We start from the raw sequence: 15,807 nt of genomic DNA on the forward strand, positions 1-15,807 counted from the left end.
GCATAATAGCTTTTTAGCCCCTTTGTAAGTAAGTTCCCGGGGCATGATGCCCCCTTGCCCCCCATCCTCGCCACGCCACTGCGATGTAATGTTACTTCTATCTTTTTGCCATCAAGTATCAAGTAATCTGCCCAAAATTATAATCCCAACATAAATACAGTTATTGTTATTGTTACAATTTGTAGAATAGATATATATCGTTAAGGATTAAAATCAACTCAATTTTCTACCAACTCTACCAAGCTGTAGTTTTTGTTATAGACATTATTACACTGGTTAGTATAGATTTTTTTCATTAACTTTAACAGAAGTGATTGGATATCGTGCTTGTGAATAAATAAGGTGTTTAATCTCATTTTTATACATTTGTAAATTTATACTGTCTAGGTGATTTGAAAAATATGAATGAATGTAACCTAGTCAATAAATAAAAACTAATAACCACTTTTCTTTGTTTTATTTTTAAAATTCTCTTTGTGAAAAAAAATTCTACCATTTCACTGATAATTAATTTGAATAACATAACCAAATATTAATAGAGCATACCTAAAAAGTGCAAAACATCAGTAGTCAAATACTTTTAAGCCTATAAATAATATATTTACCTACAATTACCAGCTGTTCCTAAGAAACTGTCATGGTTGTGCATGGGTTGTGCGGATATTCACAAATCTTACGTAGGAAATTGGAACCGAATCAGTGACGATAGCCAATTAGTTGCTTTGTCTAGAAAAAGAGACCGACCCGAAACGCAAAAATCGTATTGTTGATGGGATACGAAATGACTGATTTTTAACCGACTTCAAAAAACGAGGAGATTGTCAATTCGACTGTATTTTTTATGTGCGTTACCTCAGAACTTTTTACTGCGTGGGGTGCAGGGAACTTTTTACCGATTTCAATTATTCTTTTTTTTTAAAGAGAAGGTGCTGTTTGTCATGTGGTCCCATTTAAATTTAACAGAGACCTGAAAAGTATTTTTGATTTATCTCTAGCAATAAATATTTACTTGACTATTTTTTCGTCACCCTTCGTTGTTGTACCTCATAATTTTTTACTGGATAGACCGATTTCGATGATTTTTTATCGAAAGGTAGTGAATGTCATGGGGTCCCATTTAAATTTAATAAAGATCTGACTAGTACTTTGTGAGTTATTTGTAATAATGCGTATTTACTTGAGTATGTTTTCGTCTACCTACTTTGTATCACTTCTCTATGTTATTGTAGCCGGTTTTTTCTTTTCGTTTATGGGCAAACACAATTATTCGTTTAATTTTTTTTGGTTGCATATTTATGCAACTTCACTGACGTGATCAAATAGTACCTATAATCAGTACAATTTTATTAAGATTTCATCTGAGATTTAAGATCATCAGCCCTTTTTCTTCTTAACAAAAGAGCTTAACATTATCGGTATGTCCTATCTATTAAAAATATTAAAAATTTGGTGTGATGCTATTTAGGTATTGCCAAATCATGCTAACTTTGAGCTAAAAAAGTATAGGCTTCAAATAGTCCGTGGGATACTCAGTTCCTCAAAAAGTTGCAGTAGTGTTTACCTGTAACTTAAAAGAATGAAATTAAAAAAAAAAATTACATCGAAGTACCGTAACTGATATGAACTTATCATATGTACAATTTGAAACTAGTACGTAATTTTTATGTGTTACTATTATTTTATTTTAATTTTATTATGTACAAGCGGTTGCTTCGACAGCGAGGGTTGGCGCTTAGTAAAACGCATCAGACAATTTTTGTATTTTTACCCACATAATATGTTGATAGTTTCTCATGTAAGTGACTGTGTGTTTTCAATGAGAAAATAAATATTCTTTAAACCTAAGTTCCGATATAGGTAAGTCCTAAATATTCATTTATTTGGTATAAAGGGTAGTGTACTGTTAAACTATTGTTTTGCTGCACTGTTTATCACATACATTGTATTTTTTTGTGTAAATAAATAAATAGATAATATTCATGAAATGATTAATTTAACCAACATTTTTAAATTGTTAGTAGGTAATTAAACCTGAGTCCCTCTAAACAGCTTCCCAATTATCGGATTGGTCGTGACCAATTTTTGAAGTTATATTATAAGTATTAAAACTTTGATAGATATCCTTTTGAGATAGGGATGGAATTGCAAACTTTTCAGAATATTATATATATTTTATATAGGTATATAGAGGAATTTCAATTAAAGCTTCCAAGTGGCTACCGTTTCCCTGGTTTGTGTCAAATATTATCGTCATGTTTCGAGCAATTTACACAAAACCTTATTGACAATTTTAACTAATTAATTTTTTAAATTACCACTACAGTTACGCCACTTTTTTTATTTATTTAGTGATACACATAATGGTGACTTCATAACCAAAAAAAAAAAAAAATAATAAAAAAATTGCAGGTCCGTTAAATATTCCGATAGATAACAAATCAGTTTACTTTTTGTCTGCACTTTAGATTTATATATAATGTGCTTGAATTTTTATCTTTTAATAAATATAAACCAACAGTTAACAATAAGTGTAGTTTTAGATGTTCAGAATTTAAAAAAATATTAATTGTTAAATATAGGAAATAGGAGAGTATGGATAAATAAAACCAACAGATCCAAAATTAAATAACTTCTTTTATTTCAGAGTCAAATTTGTTTCCTACATAAACGTGTTAGAATGACGCCGTAACATTAATTGACCATTGCACTAATGGTACGCGTCGTGAGCTGTTACTTCGACTTGGTGCATGAGTGGGACATATCTGACACACCGCCGGCCCGTCTGAGGCTGCGCCGTAGGTACATGTCTGCATGTACATGTATGCATGTGCGCATGTCCGCACATGTGCGCGCCACGCAGCCGCACGCTTTATACGCTAACATTCAAGACGATTCACCGTATATTTATATCACAGTTACTCAGTAAAGCGTTGTTTCATAACCGACATTCCATTTGCTCGCACTGGTGACGGACCGGCTCGCGGCTTTTTATGCAGTACTACGTTCAGTTTTCTTTAAATATTATTTAATATATATATTATATTAACTATGCAATTATGATCACATTGCCCATGAACCAAACGACGCGATCGTGAACAATTTGCGAATCCCCGTAGGTAACGACTACAAACCACTACCGCGGGGTCGCGGGGCGGTGCTCGGGGTGTACCGTTAGGGCTCCTGCCCCGCCCCGCGACTCCGACCGACGCGTCTCGACTACGATCCAATGCCACAAACACCTAATTTTAATCAATAATCAACAATTCTTGCCCAACTCTAACACTACACGCATTACAATATAATACCATCGAGTGGAAAAATAATTTTTGTTTCTTCGTCGATATCAACTTAACATCGGCCATGCGCTTCCACACGGCAAAACAAAAGTAAAAGGCAGAACACGATGCGGCCCGGGAGCGGCGCGCGCCGACTTAGCGACTACTGCGGAGACTCGCGACCAAACAGACGGACGACTTCATTTGACGATTAGCTTCATGTACGCGGACAAACACTCCACACATCGCCAAGTTTCTTAGATTTGGCCACATCAACAAAACAAACTCGTCGGTCGTTAAAATGTTTCGTCGACCTTCCCCAGAGGCAATGTTTAGTGCTTCCTAACTTAGCATAAGAATGGAAAAGGTTTATACTATGAACTAGAGGTTACGAGGCGCGCCCGGCTCCCGGCGGCGAATCCTCCGTACGCTTATAAGAACACTTCATAAACTGTTTTCTTTATATTATACTACACAATTTACAGATTTATAATAGGTTTACATTTTTACACAGCAATAATAATTGTTTTGTAGTCTTCATTATAATATAATCTATATAGTTCCGATTGCTAAATATTGTCCCATATTAAGCATTTTATGACGAAACCGTGAGGTCATCGGCGTCAGAATACTTTCGATTCATAAATCGCCTGCAACGGTTGTATTTAAACGAAATTAAATTAAGATAAAAATTTGTAACAAATATTAGATAAATGTTTTAAAACATCTCATTAGTCACAGATTTATTACAAAATCAGAGTTAAACCGAATTAAATTAAAAACTAAGTTTTTTATTTTTTATTTCAAACTAAACTAAATAACTTTTTAACACACCTAAACGGTCGCAGTACACACGACGATATACTCCGCAGTGATTTAAATTAAAACAAGAATGAAATCAAGTTTCCAATAATAAAACTATAAATGCTGACAATGTCGTCTTTTGTCTGGAATGACACTAAAGAAACACTACCAAAATTTCAACATATCTTACTACGTTAGAATTTCGACGCCTAACGTTATTAGGCTTACTATACAAGACTTGTTAGTAAACAAGACAATTAAGAAAAAAATATGGCAAAATATTGGACAAGTGTACCTAATGAGCCCTCAACGAAAAACAATAAATTAATTGAGAAAGACGGATCGAACAAACGAACACGCATACAAACAGCCGTCGACAAAACCTACTACAGGCTTGTTAAACTAAATCCCATGAAAAATTACATAACAAAGTAAAAATAAGTTTTTTTTTGTTCAACTTTGATTGTTCTATTACCACATGAGAAGTTATATTTACATTAAAAAATAAACGCATATCTTATATGACGTCTAGTTACATTTTTTATCTATGGCATAGCAACTTGGTGAATGTGTTGCGGCTACACGTCTACAGATAATAATATAAATGGTACTTTAGCAAACAATTGGTACAGTAAGGTCACTAGAAGACGGATTGTGGATAAAATTTGTTCATAATTTATATCTTATATGTTTTAGAATTATTCTGCGACGGTTACAGTTTGCTGTGGTCAAGGTATATGACTTTAATGACATAAAAAAACTAGATGGAAACAAACTTCAAATAAACATTACATACTTTATGAACATAATACATTCGAATTAAACAAGGTTTACATCGAATCAATCTTAATATTTCTTTTCAAAAATATGGCGTTAGTTATACTCGTAAACCAAAATAACAAAAGTAAATTAAAACATCATATTAATTTAAAGTATGACAGTTATAATAATATTTTAACATTACGAGATAACATTCTCTATAGTTCCGTCGTATCACCAACACCATAATTCAGTCAGCGTTAATAAGCAGTCACATTTCATTTATCCTCTTAACATAATTTGGAACACTATAGTAAAACACGACTGTTATTGACGCCGACTGCCGATCCCCGGTCAGTGGTCCACTGGTCGGCGAGTCAGAAACTACAATCACTAATAAATTCAGACGATAAGCCCTTCGACCACTTAAAACGATTTATATCATATGCGACAACTCTTATTTAGTTCAATATTAGCCACTATGTTAGGGTAACAAAATATATTATATCGTGCGCCGGGAGGATGTGACGTCACGCAACTCGGCCGATTGCAGCGCTCCAACGCTGCAGCGGCGTGGCGCTGTAACACTGCGACTGTGGAGCAGTGCAGCGGTGGAGCGGCGAAGCGCTGTAGCGCTGCAGCAGTGCTGGCCGGGATTGCCACCGGCGGACGAGCGCCACTGACATTATGGGTCCCTGCGAATGAAAATAAGAATTACTACTAAAACAAAAATATGTTATAAATAAATATATACAGAGTAAGTTTTGTGAACTCACTCCACGAACAAGAACAAAGATCAGATAATTAATCGCTATATATACCGCTAAGTTACACGCTAACCGAAGTAAATAAATAATTTTATAATCGGATCGACTTCACTTACCTACCTCATCCACTGCTGCGAGTTGTGCGAGGGCGGGGACGGCTGGTGCGACTGCGTGGCCACCCTCTGCACCACCTGTCATTGCGAAACGGTTATAAATATTGCAAATATATAGACTGACAATACAAAATTCACGCCGACATTTTCTGACTTATTATTAATATTTCAATTACATAATGGTTTTTATACTATACAATTTAACTAACAATAATATTAATAATAATACTAAGCCCGTTTCAGAAAACAATGTTAATTTTTAGGTAGAAACAACAACTTTGTACGTAACAACGCAAAACTGCAATGAAAAAGGACAGGTAAGGAAAGAGTTAAATGAATTCTGTGTGTACACGCATTCAGCCTCTAACATCCCACTGCTGGTCATATATTGCTGGTCATATACTGCTGGCCTATTTCGTTGGCAGATATGTTCCCTACTACGAGTAACGATCGTTGACAGTTATTTATGATAACAACCAGGACCGACAGTTTAATGTTCTCTCTGAGGCACGGTAGGGAGACCCACAAGGCGGGCAAGACTGTAGTATATTGTGTGTGTATTACACAGTCTACGGAGTCTACGCGTGTTTGCGTGTGTATATATTGTGTGTGTGCATGTAAACTGTTTGCATTTGCGGATATTCAATGTGCGCATGCGTGTATACAGTGTGCCCGTGTGCACGTGTGTACATATTGTGCGTGTGCGTGTAAACTGTTTGCATTTGCGTATATTCAATGTGCGCCTGCGTGTATAGTGTGCCCGTGTGTGCGTGTATACATATAGTGCGTGTGCGTGTAAACTGTTTGCATTTGCGTATATTTAATGTGCGCATGCGTGTATACAGTGTGCCCGTGTGTGCGTGTGTACATATAGTGCATGTGCGTATAAACTGTTTACATTTGCGTATATTCAATGTGCGCATTCGTGTATACAGTGTGCCCGTGTGCGTGTGTACATATAGTGCGTATGCGTGTAAACTGTTTGCATTAGCGTATATTTAATGTGCGCATGCGTGAATACAGTGTACCCGTGTGTGCGTGTGTACATATAGTTCGTGTGCGTGTAAACTGTTTGCACTAGCGTATATTCAATGTGCGCATGCGTGCGTGTGGGCGCTGTAGCAGGCACCTGCTGCACGAAGGCGCGCGTGAGGTGCGGCGCGGCGCGCTCGGCCGCGTCGAAGGCGCGCCGCAGCTCCTCGATGGCGGCCGCACTGCCCGCGCCGTGCTTGCGGGACAGCTGGGGACGACGGCGCGCATTACATTGTTGAATACACATATTATCAGAATTAGCTTTTTAATATATTGTTTTCTCATATAATTAAACTATAATGTAACAACTTTTTTAGACTTCAAAGGGGTTTATTAAGTTTTTTAAATGTTAGTTTCGGATATTTTACAGCAATCATGGTGTCACGGGAGGACTATGTCCGTTGGAGCTTTAAAAAACTTAATAAAGCGCGGCAAAATCCGAAAAAGTTGTTTCATTATAGATTTTTAATACTAGGATAACAGACAAGCTAATGGCCCACATGATGGTAAGCGGTTACCGTAACCTATGGACACCTGCAACACCAGAAACATCGCCAGTGCATTGACAACCCTACCACCGATCCTTCTCAAGGGTTTTGGCCACCTTAATCACCAGGAACACAACAATACTTAAGAGCAATGTTATTAAGCTGTGATTTTATTTACTTAGTGCTTTTCTAGTAAAACTACTCCAAATTTTGAACAAGATAGTTCCTTCTGTGCCCTACCTCATATAGGACTGTTACACAAAACTATATCTATAAGGGCGGCGTTACACATGTAGACATTAATGTATATTTCCCCACCTATACGAGTCTCAGTGTGATATTTATGGCCCGATTTATATGGTAAGGGTGTCACACAGTTTTTTTTTTTTTTTTTTAATATAATTATACCAGTTTATTTTTTCTTTGTACATAAATATACGACGCTTATCTTTAAAAAAAATTATAATTAATTATAAAGGATAATTCTTACCTCACTTAATAACGGGTAAATAAGCTGTTGTAGATACGCATGTCGTCTCACTTTGTTCTCCTCGTTGCTGACTCCTCTGTGATCCAAGGGCGATGACTGCAACACAAAAACACTTTATTTTTAAGCATATCTTAATAATAAAATAATAAATTTTATCTTCGATAGACAGTAAATTTTGAACATTTGTTCGTCTCTTTATAAGTATTTAGTTGCAAAAGTTACTAGAACAATTCAAAGCTAAAAACAATACTACAATTTTTATGATGTATAATCTATGCAAATATTTAGTTAAGAGTATTTAATTGTTCGAGCTAATTTAACTGACCCATTCATTATACAAGAAGGATGCGTAACAGTAATCGTTCTATCTTTCTCGTCATTACAGCGATTGTATCTCCGATAATATCCTTTGAAATGACGGTAGTAGTACAATTATAATGACAACCGCTCTGGTATAACCCAACAAACATTTACGACGTTGAGTAGACGTTTTGGTGACAACTTAATGTTATTTAGTATAATCGTATAAACGACATTAGAACGTTTACTCGACGGCATTAGGGCCCATTTTATTCAACTTAAGGCGCTAAGAGTTTCGTGTAACAGTCATATAAATACCTATTTAGTCGCATAGGAGTCATATACACGTTGGCGATTTGACTACATGTCATGTAATGATAGCTGTCGCGGCGTGTATTCGACTTCGTGTCGAGTAATAGCACACAATATGACGTTTATCTAACGTATTCGTTGTATTATTGTCATTTAAAGATGATACTTTTATATTGAACGAATGAAAAATTGTAACAGATTATAAACATAATACACACTAATTGAATTTGGCAGTTTTTTTGACAGCTGAGTTAAAATATTGTATTTTTTACTTTGTTGAGGTGATAAAACCATTTCATCAGTTACAAACCATTGTGCAATCAAATTTACTGATTAATGTGAGGTAACTTTGTAACAAATTTTTCATGCGCTTTTAAAATTTTAATGTTTTCGTATATTTTTATTAATAATTTATTAAGTGACTGCGTTATATGACAACTATATAACTTGCCGACGTATATAATGCGTACATATTGTAAATGTGTACGCCATGACAGTTGATTTAGGGATAAATAATAAAACGCCTAGCTAACTTATTTCAAATAATTTATATTTTCAGAACAGAAGAATTTACGAGACATATAACTTAGTTAAGTCTGAATAATACTTTTTTTTTAGGTAAACCCCACAATTATGATCCATATTTATGTGGATGTTGATAAGTTTTTATCGAAGATGGACTTCATCGAAATGATATGCGCACATTTGAAATGGCCGTGGTCATTATCATTTTTGTAATACTTTAGGATGTATACAAGTTACACTAGTACACTTATTCGACTTATATTACTATTCGTTTAGCAGATGTTTAAAAGGTAATTATATGACAAAATTAATAGTATTATGACGTTTACACTACGAAAACGTTTACACGACGAAAAGTTGTATATGCAAGTTTTATAGATGTCTTCATAGACGCTATTATATGACGATTGTAAAGAAACGTCGAAATAACGTCTATACGACAATGTTATACGACAAAAAATCTATACGTCTATTTGGACACATAATGCACCATAACATGACGTAGAGTTAAAAAAAATACTGTAATATAACTTTAATAAGACTCAAAGTCATATAATTGTTTGATTATATGACAAAAATGTTTGTTGGGAATGGTGTGTGTGCCGTGACGGTCGCGGGTTCGATCTCCGCTCGAAATGGATATTTGTTTATACAAATATTTATTTTCGATCTGATTGTCCTTGTGGGTCTCCCACCATGCCTCAGAGAGCACGTTAAGCCGTCGGTCCCGATTGTTATATCCGCTAACCCACAGTGGAGCATCCTACATGGTGAGAAGCCTATGCCCAGCAGTGGGATATTACAGGTTGAAGCGTAGTACAACTATAATAAATAGTCACCGCTTTATTATTGTAGACGACGCTGTCTCTGTTGGAGCCGTCGCGCTCCTTGCGCTCATCGCGCTCGCGCTCCTTGCGCTGCTCCGACACCAGCGGGGACTGGCGCGACTGGAATTAACACAAATATCATTTTATTTATAATTCATAACTTATACATCAATTGCACTAATGTACTTAGTTGTAGGGAGTAAAATTCATTATAAACATTTTTCAAACAATGTCATTAATATATACTACAAAAATTTGTTATGTACTTATTATGTTAATTGATTCTTATTTAAGTTTTTTCTTAAATGTTTTTATTCATCGCTGTCTTATGTTCATGTGGTGAGTAAGGTGACCAGAGCTCTTTGGGGTTAGTATAGCAGGCATCAGGTGAGCCGTACGCTTGTTTCGGCCTAGTTGTATAAAAAAGACTCTTGTGCACAAAAGTTAATTTAAACATTTCATAAAGTAAACGAAAAGAAACAAGTCGCATTAGTAGCAATGAGTGATAATATCCAATCTAATTTTCTCATAAAAATAATGAAATTTTTACAAATAAATAAAAATAAAAACAAATTACTCACGGGTTGCTTGTCGGCGGTGTTGTTGTTGATCACCGGCTTGTGGTTGTTGTGACTGTTGTGGTTGTCGGCCGGCGGCTCCTCGCGCGCGCTCAGCGAGCCATTCTGTTTGGGAACTACAGGCGACGTGGGGGAGGGAATCACTGGAAATATACAAAAATGTTCCTACTAACTACTCGTACTTTAAATCATGTTTATTTTAAAATTAATGAAAGTTTTTTCTTTTATTTATCCTATTAAAATAATTAAACTACTTTTAGCCCTACAAGATAGCTTTTAACTATATATTTTAGTAATTTTAAAGACCAGGAATATAATATATTAAAAAAAAAACATAATATTTACGTAATTTTTATGAATGGATGGTATGAATGGTATTTAAATGATTAAATGAAATAAAAAATTTAAATGTGTAACTAAATCTGCCAATAAAAATGATATTGTGACTAGGATTTCTTGTCACAGTAAGCGATAAGTCGATTGGAAGCAACATTACCTATTCCCTTTAATGCAGTGCATTCCGAATTAAATTCATAAAAATAGTTTTACAAAATAATTGTGTTTGCTCGCAAACGAAAAAAAAACCGACTTCAATTACATCGACAAGTAATACAACGTAGATCGACGATAAAATAGTCAAGCAACTACGCGTTATCAAAGATTACTCAAAAAGTACTTATCAGATCTCGATAAAATTTATATGTGACCACATGATAAACACCAGCTTTCGATTAAATTAAAAATTATCAAAATCGGTACACCCAGTAAAAAGTTATTACGGATTTTCGAGAGTTTCCGTCGATTTCTCTAGGATCCCATCATCAGATCCTGGTTTCCTTATCACGGTACCAAACTAGGGATATTCTCTTTCCAACAAAAAAAGAATTATCAAAATCGGTACATGCAGTAGAAAGTTATGCGGTATAATACAACGTAGGTCGACGAAAAAAGCGTCAAGTAAAAACGCATTATTAGATATAACTCGAAAAGTAGTTGTTAGATCTCAAATAAATTTAAATGGGACCAATTGGCACACACCACCTTTCGATTAAAACAAAATTTGTCGAAATCGGTCCACACGGTCAAAAGTTCTGATGTAACACACATAAAAAAAAAAAAAAAAAAAAAAAAAAAAAAAAAAAAAAAAAAAAAACATTCGAATTGAGAACCTCCTCCTTTTTTGGAAGTCGGTTAAAAAATAAAGAACACGAGAAGATATTCAAAATAACATATTTCGTCTTTGTTTTCGGTATTAAAAGGCATGGTGATATTCTACAACATAAACTATTCAGTAGGTACACGGCAATTAATTAGTACTACATTACATTACATGTGCTATTAGTCTTGAGTGACACATAGGTACATAATTCATCAGCATTACCTAGATATCACCTTGACGATAGTGTCGACTATATCATCAGTCTTCATTATTCTATCAATAAAGGTAAGGACCATATAAGGTTATGCAAGACAAAAATTACTTACAAAGTGGTATATTACTAACATTTGAGACGACGCATAATCTTTATGATATAAAAATATTGCCTATTTTTATAAACATACGCGAATTACTGTTAATATATGTATTATTATATAAGAATTACTGTTATATATATTGTGCATTAAAAGAATAATTTTTTTTTATTTTTTTTATTTATTGAAACATTAAAATAAGCATGTTCTATACTACATTTACTTGCAAAAGCCCTTAGGCTTGTCCACAAGTAATATAAAATAGTAATAGATTATTTCTTATACCAAAGACTGTATAGCATTTACTTGCAAAAGCCCTTAGGCTTGTCCACAAGTAATATAAAATAGTAATAGATTATTTCTTATACCAAAAACTGTATAGCAATCGACGAAGTCAGGGCATTGCGTCTGACTAACTGTACACTGTAAAAAACATGTACACCGTATGTTTGCAATAGATGAGTTTTTATCCATAATTAGTCAAACGAGACACCATGTAGAATATTCAGCTAGAACATAATGAAAAATAGACGAAGAAAAAAGTAAAGAGAGCAGCGGGATCTATAGAGATATTACTTCATGGCACACAGCATGAAATATAGTACTCAAAATCTGGAGCAACCCGATTAGGCGTATTAAATATTATACAAGTATTGGTGTGTTCCTGTGGTAAGAAAGCCAGAGCAGAACTCCTGTGAAAGGTCGGTCGTAGGGTCGACAAGGCGACGGTAATGTTCCTATTGGTTCAGACGTACGCTTGTATGCTAGTAAAACAAATAACTATTAGATAATTTCGACGCAATAATTAAATTTTACGCGCAAGATGCCTTTCGTTATTTTGGAAGAGTCGATATTATTTAAACATTTGGATCGATTTTACTAAACATAAAAAAAATATATGATAAATACAAAAACTTGTGCGTCTCGGGACGCTCGACGGAAGTGATAACTTAAACTAATCTAAGAGAGAAATAAGCATATGTCCGTAATACGGCTAGCGCTGTGGGTTAGAGTGAGAGAGAGGGAAGCCAGAAAAACTGGCGCCGTAACGCGTTAGGTAACGAAGCGGTTTACCCTCAAATAAGTAGCATCACTTCATAAATATCTAATACAGGTTTGGGGATCCGCTACTACTTCAAATTTAAATAATTTACAAATAATACAAAATAGGATAATTAAAATTCTATATAACTATCACTATTTTACTCCAACGACACAACTTTATAATAACACAAAAATAATGAATATATCACAACTTTACACATACAATACATGCATTCCGGTTCCGTGCAGTCGGAAATGAGTATTTATGAACAAACAAATATAAACTTCATATTGATAATGTAAGAACTAATTATGGTAAAAAAAAAAACAATTCTGTTTGAAGGAGTACAGCTGTTTAATAAACTACCAGATGTAATAAAACTATGTGATAGTATGAACATATTTAAAACCAAACTAAAAAAATCATAATTATTATATCCTCACTATAGTAAATAAGAAAGCCTTCCAACGGCCCAGACGTTAAAACTGTATTTTTGCAAATGTATAAAAATGTCATTGTATCTCATTTTAAGTGAATATTAAATTCGTATGAGAAATAAAGTTCTTTAAAGCTAAACCTGTGTGTGTGTGTGTACTGTGTGGCTACGGTACTAAAGAATATAGCCACCCCCTCTCTTCCCATTGGGTGTCGTAAGAGGCGACTAAGGGATAACACAGTTCCGCTACCACCTTGGAACTTAAAAAGCCGACCGGTGGCGGTATAACCATCCAACTGCTGGCTTTGAAATACACAGGCCGAAGACGGGCAGCAGCGTCTTCGGTGCGACAAAGCCAATACTACGGTCACCAACCCGCCTGCCTAGCGTGGTGACTATGAGCAAAACACATGAGTTCACGTTATTTTTGGCGTAAACTTGTGGAGGCGTATGTCCAGCAGTGGACTGTATAGGCTGTAATGAAAGCTAAAGCTAGAATGAGACACGTACCGGCGTCCTCGTGCGCGGTGCGGTGGTGCTTGTCGTCGGCGCGGTGCGCGCGCGCCCCCGCGCCGCCGCGCACCGTCATGATCCACGGCTCGTCCGCCTCGCTGTCGCCGCGGCTGCACTCCTCCCTGCAAACAACGCCACGTCACTTTTATTGACAAACTCCAAAAATCCAATTCGATTGTATTTTCGAAGGAAATCTTCTTTATGCACGCTTGACTTAGTAAGCTGGTGAATGCGTGACGAGAGCGTTGGTAAAAGTGTGATCGGGCGAAGCGAACGGAAGTTGTGAAGGAGGTATAAGTTAGATGGAACTAAGCGAGTTTTACTTCATGTCATGTGATCTGAAGCACACTTGATGTGTTATCTCGTAACTTTTTATTGGGTGTACCGACTAAATCTTATGCTTGTCCTATTTAAATTTAAGTGAGATGAGATCATTTAGTACTTGTCGATGTAAATTGAAGTCGGTCAGTTAAACTTTATGATAAAATCCGATTTTTTAATATTTCATTTCTATTCTTTATATGAACGGTTTGAGTTAAAGTTAGGGATAAGATTACAAATTGTTTCGACAAAACTTAGCACTGACTTGGCTAGGACAAATTATCGATACATATTATGAGTATATGAATTTGTACCTAATAGTACCCTATTTACCTACTAGTACCTAATAGTAGTAGTGATTTAATTGTTTTTCTTTTTCTGTAAAACAACCTAACATTTCAATACGATTTATGAATCAACGTCTTATGAAAATTATTACTAGAGCCAAAAATATATTTAATAAAAAACAAAAAGCACAGTCCACGAATAAATCGCACGTACTAAATACTAATACAATATTTACAAATAGCTAATACTATAGAACTCGACTAAACGAGTTACAAAACCGGATGACATAATCCACTATTATGAACTAAGACAAAGGTAATCGCAATAATGACTCACGCTACATTTAATAGTTACGAGTATTAGACCTGTTTATAATACACGAGACTACCCTCCAGATTTTCATCATCATCATCATCATCATCACAGCAACCTTTCGCAGTCACCTACTGGACATAGGCCTCCACAAGTTCACGCCAAAAATGGTGTGAACTCATGTGCTTTGCCCGTAGTCACCACGCTGGGCAGGCGGGTTGGTGACCCCTCCAGATTTTACCCACATTAAATTCAATGCTTATCAAACATTCTTTCCTTATGCTGGTAATTTTTATGTCGTAATTGAAATTATTTAAATACTATAAATTTTCTCAATATCTTCTAACGCAAAAGGCCTGTTTAACTAGTTGGTGTAATGTTTATCTCACACATAAATTGCTGATAGGCTTTATTACTAGAAGGTGAAACAAAGTCTAACGGCCTTATAATAATGGAGATAATATTATACGCCGAATAGCTTTATTAGAAATAAGTAAAACAAGTCCTAGTGGTTTTTTTTAATTCGATCCGATAGTTCTCTAAAATAAACGGACAAACTCCAAAACATTATTGTTTTTGTTTAGATCGAACTCCGGTTTTCAGAGAAGGAACATTTTATCCTTTTATAATTCGGACACGCACGCGATACGGCGATCACGGTCAAATGAATTGTGCTATTTGAGCAATATTTATCCTTGATACAAATACGAAGTGAGTCATAACGCTTAATATAATTACGATTACATTAATCTTTGTCGAAACATAGTCCTTGACAATATTTATATGTCTTACCTCCAATGATACCGTAAGTTACAAAATTAAGGTAATTCAATTATGATTTAAATTTACTTACCAAGTGAGAGTGAATCGTTACTTAACGCCACTCCACTATTTCTAGCCTCTAATGATAGGCTCGTTTATTACTTAATTAACTGTTGCGGTTTTTGGTAATTTGGAACCTTGATGAAACATTTTCATAATGGCCCAAATGTTCATTTTTGTGACACGCCAACATTTTTAGGCGATGATTTCAAATGCGAACGCGGAGTGTGCCTTTCATATATCTAGTTTCATTGTCCTTTGTTAGTTACATACATAACTTTATATATTCTATAGATGTTACCATAAAGGCCAGTTTTACCAGTTGCC

General features: G+C 35.2%; 1 protein-coding gene across 1 annotated transcript in view; it reads right to left on the reverse strand.

Annotated features, from left to right (window-relative positions):
- Positions 1-4,861: 4,861 nt before the first annotated feature.
- Positions 4,862-15,807, reverse strand: part of LOC123669329 (serine/threonine-protein kinase 26) — a 92,794-nt gene continuing 81,848 nt past the window's right edge. The window contains exons 6-12 of the mRNA XM_045602936.1: positions 13,735-13,859; positions 10,274-10,413; positions 9,708-9,812; positions 7,729-7,824; positions 6,848-6,958; positions 5,722-5,796; positions 4,862-5,533 (exon numbers count right to left, since the gene is read on the reverse strand). Coding sequence (XP_045458892.1) covers positions 5,722-5,796; positions 6,848-6,958; positions 7,729-7,824; positions 9,708-9,812; positions 10,274-10,413; positions 13,735-13,859 — 652 coding nt within the window. The 3' untranslated portion in view covers positions 4,862-5,533. The remainder of the gene's footprint in view (positions 5,534-5,721; positions 5,797-6,847; positions 6,959-7,728; positions 7,825-9,707; positions 9,813-10,273; positions 10,414-13,734; positions 13,860-15,807) is intronic.

Source organism: Melitaea cinxia, chromosome 3 (genome assembly GCF_905220565.1).
Source record: "Melitaea cinxia chromosome 3, ilMelCinx1.1, whole genome shotgun sequence".
NCBI lineage: Eukaryota > Metazoa > Arthropoda > Insecta > Lepidoptera > Nymphalidae > Melitaea > Melitaea cinxia.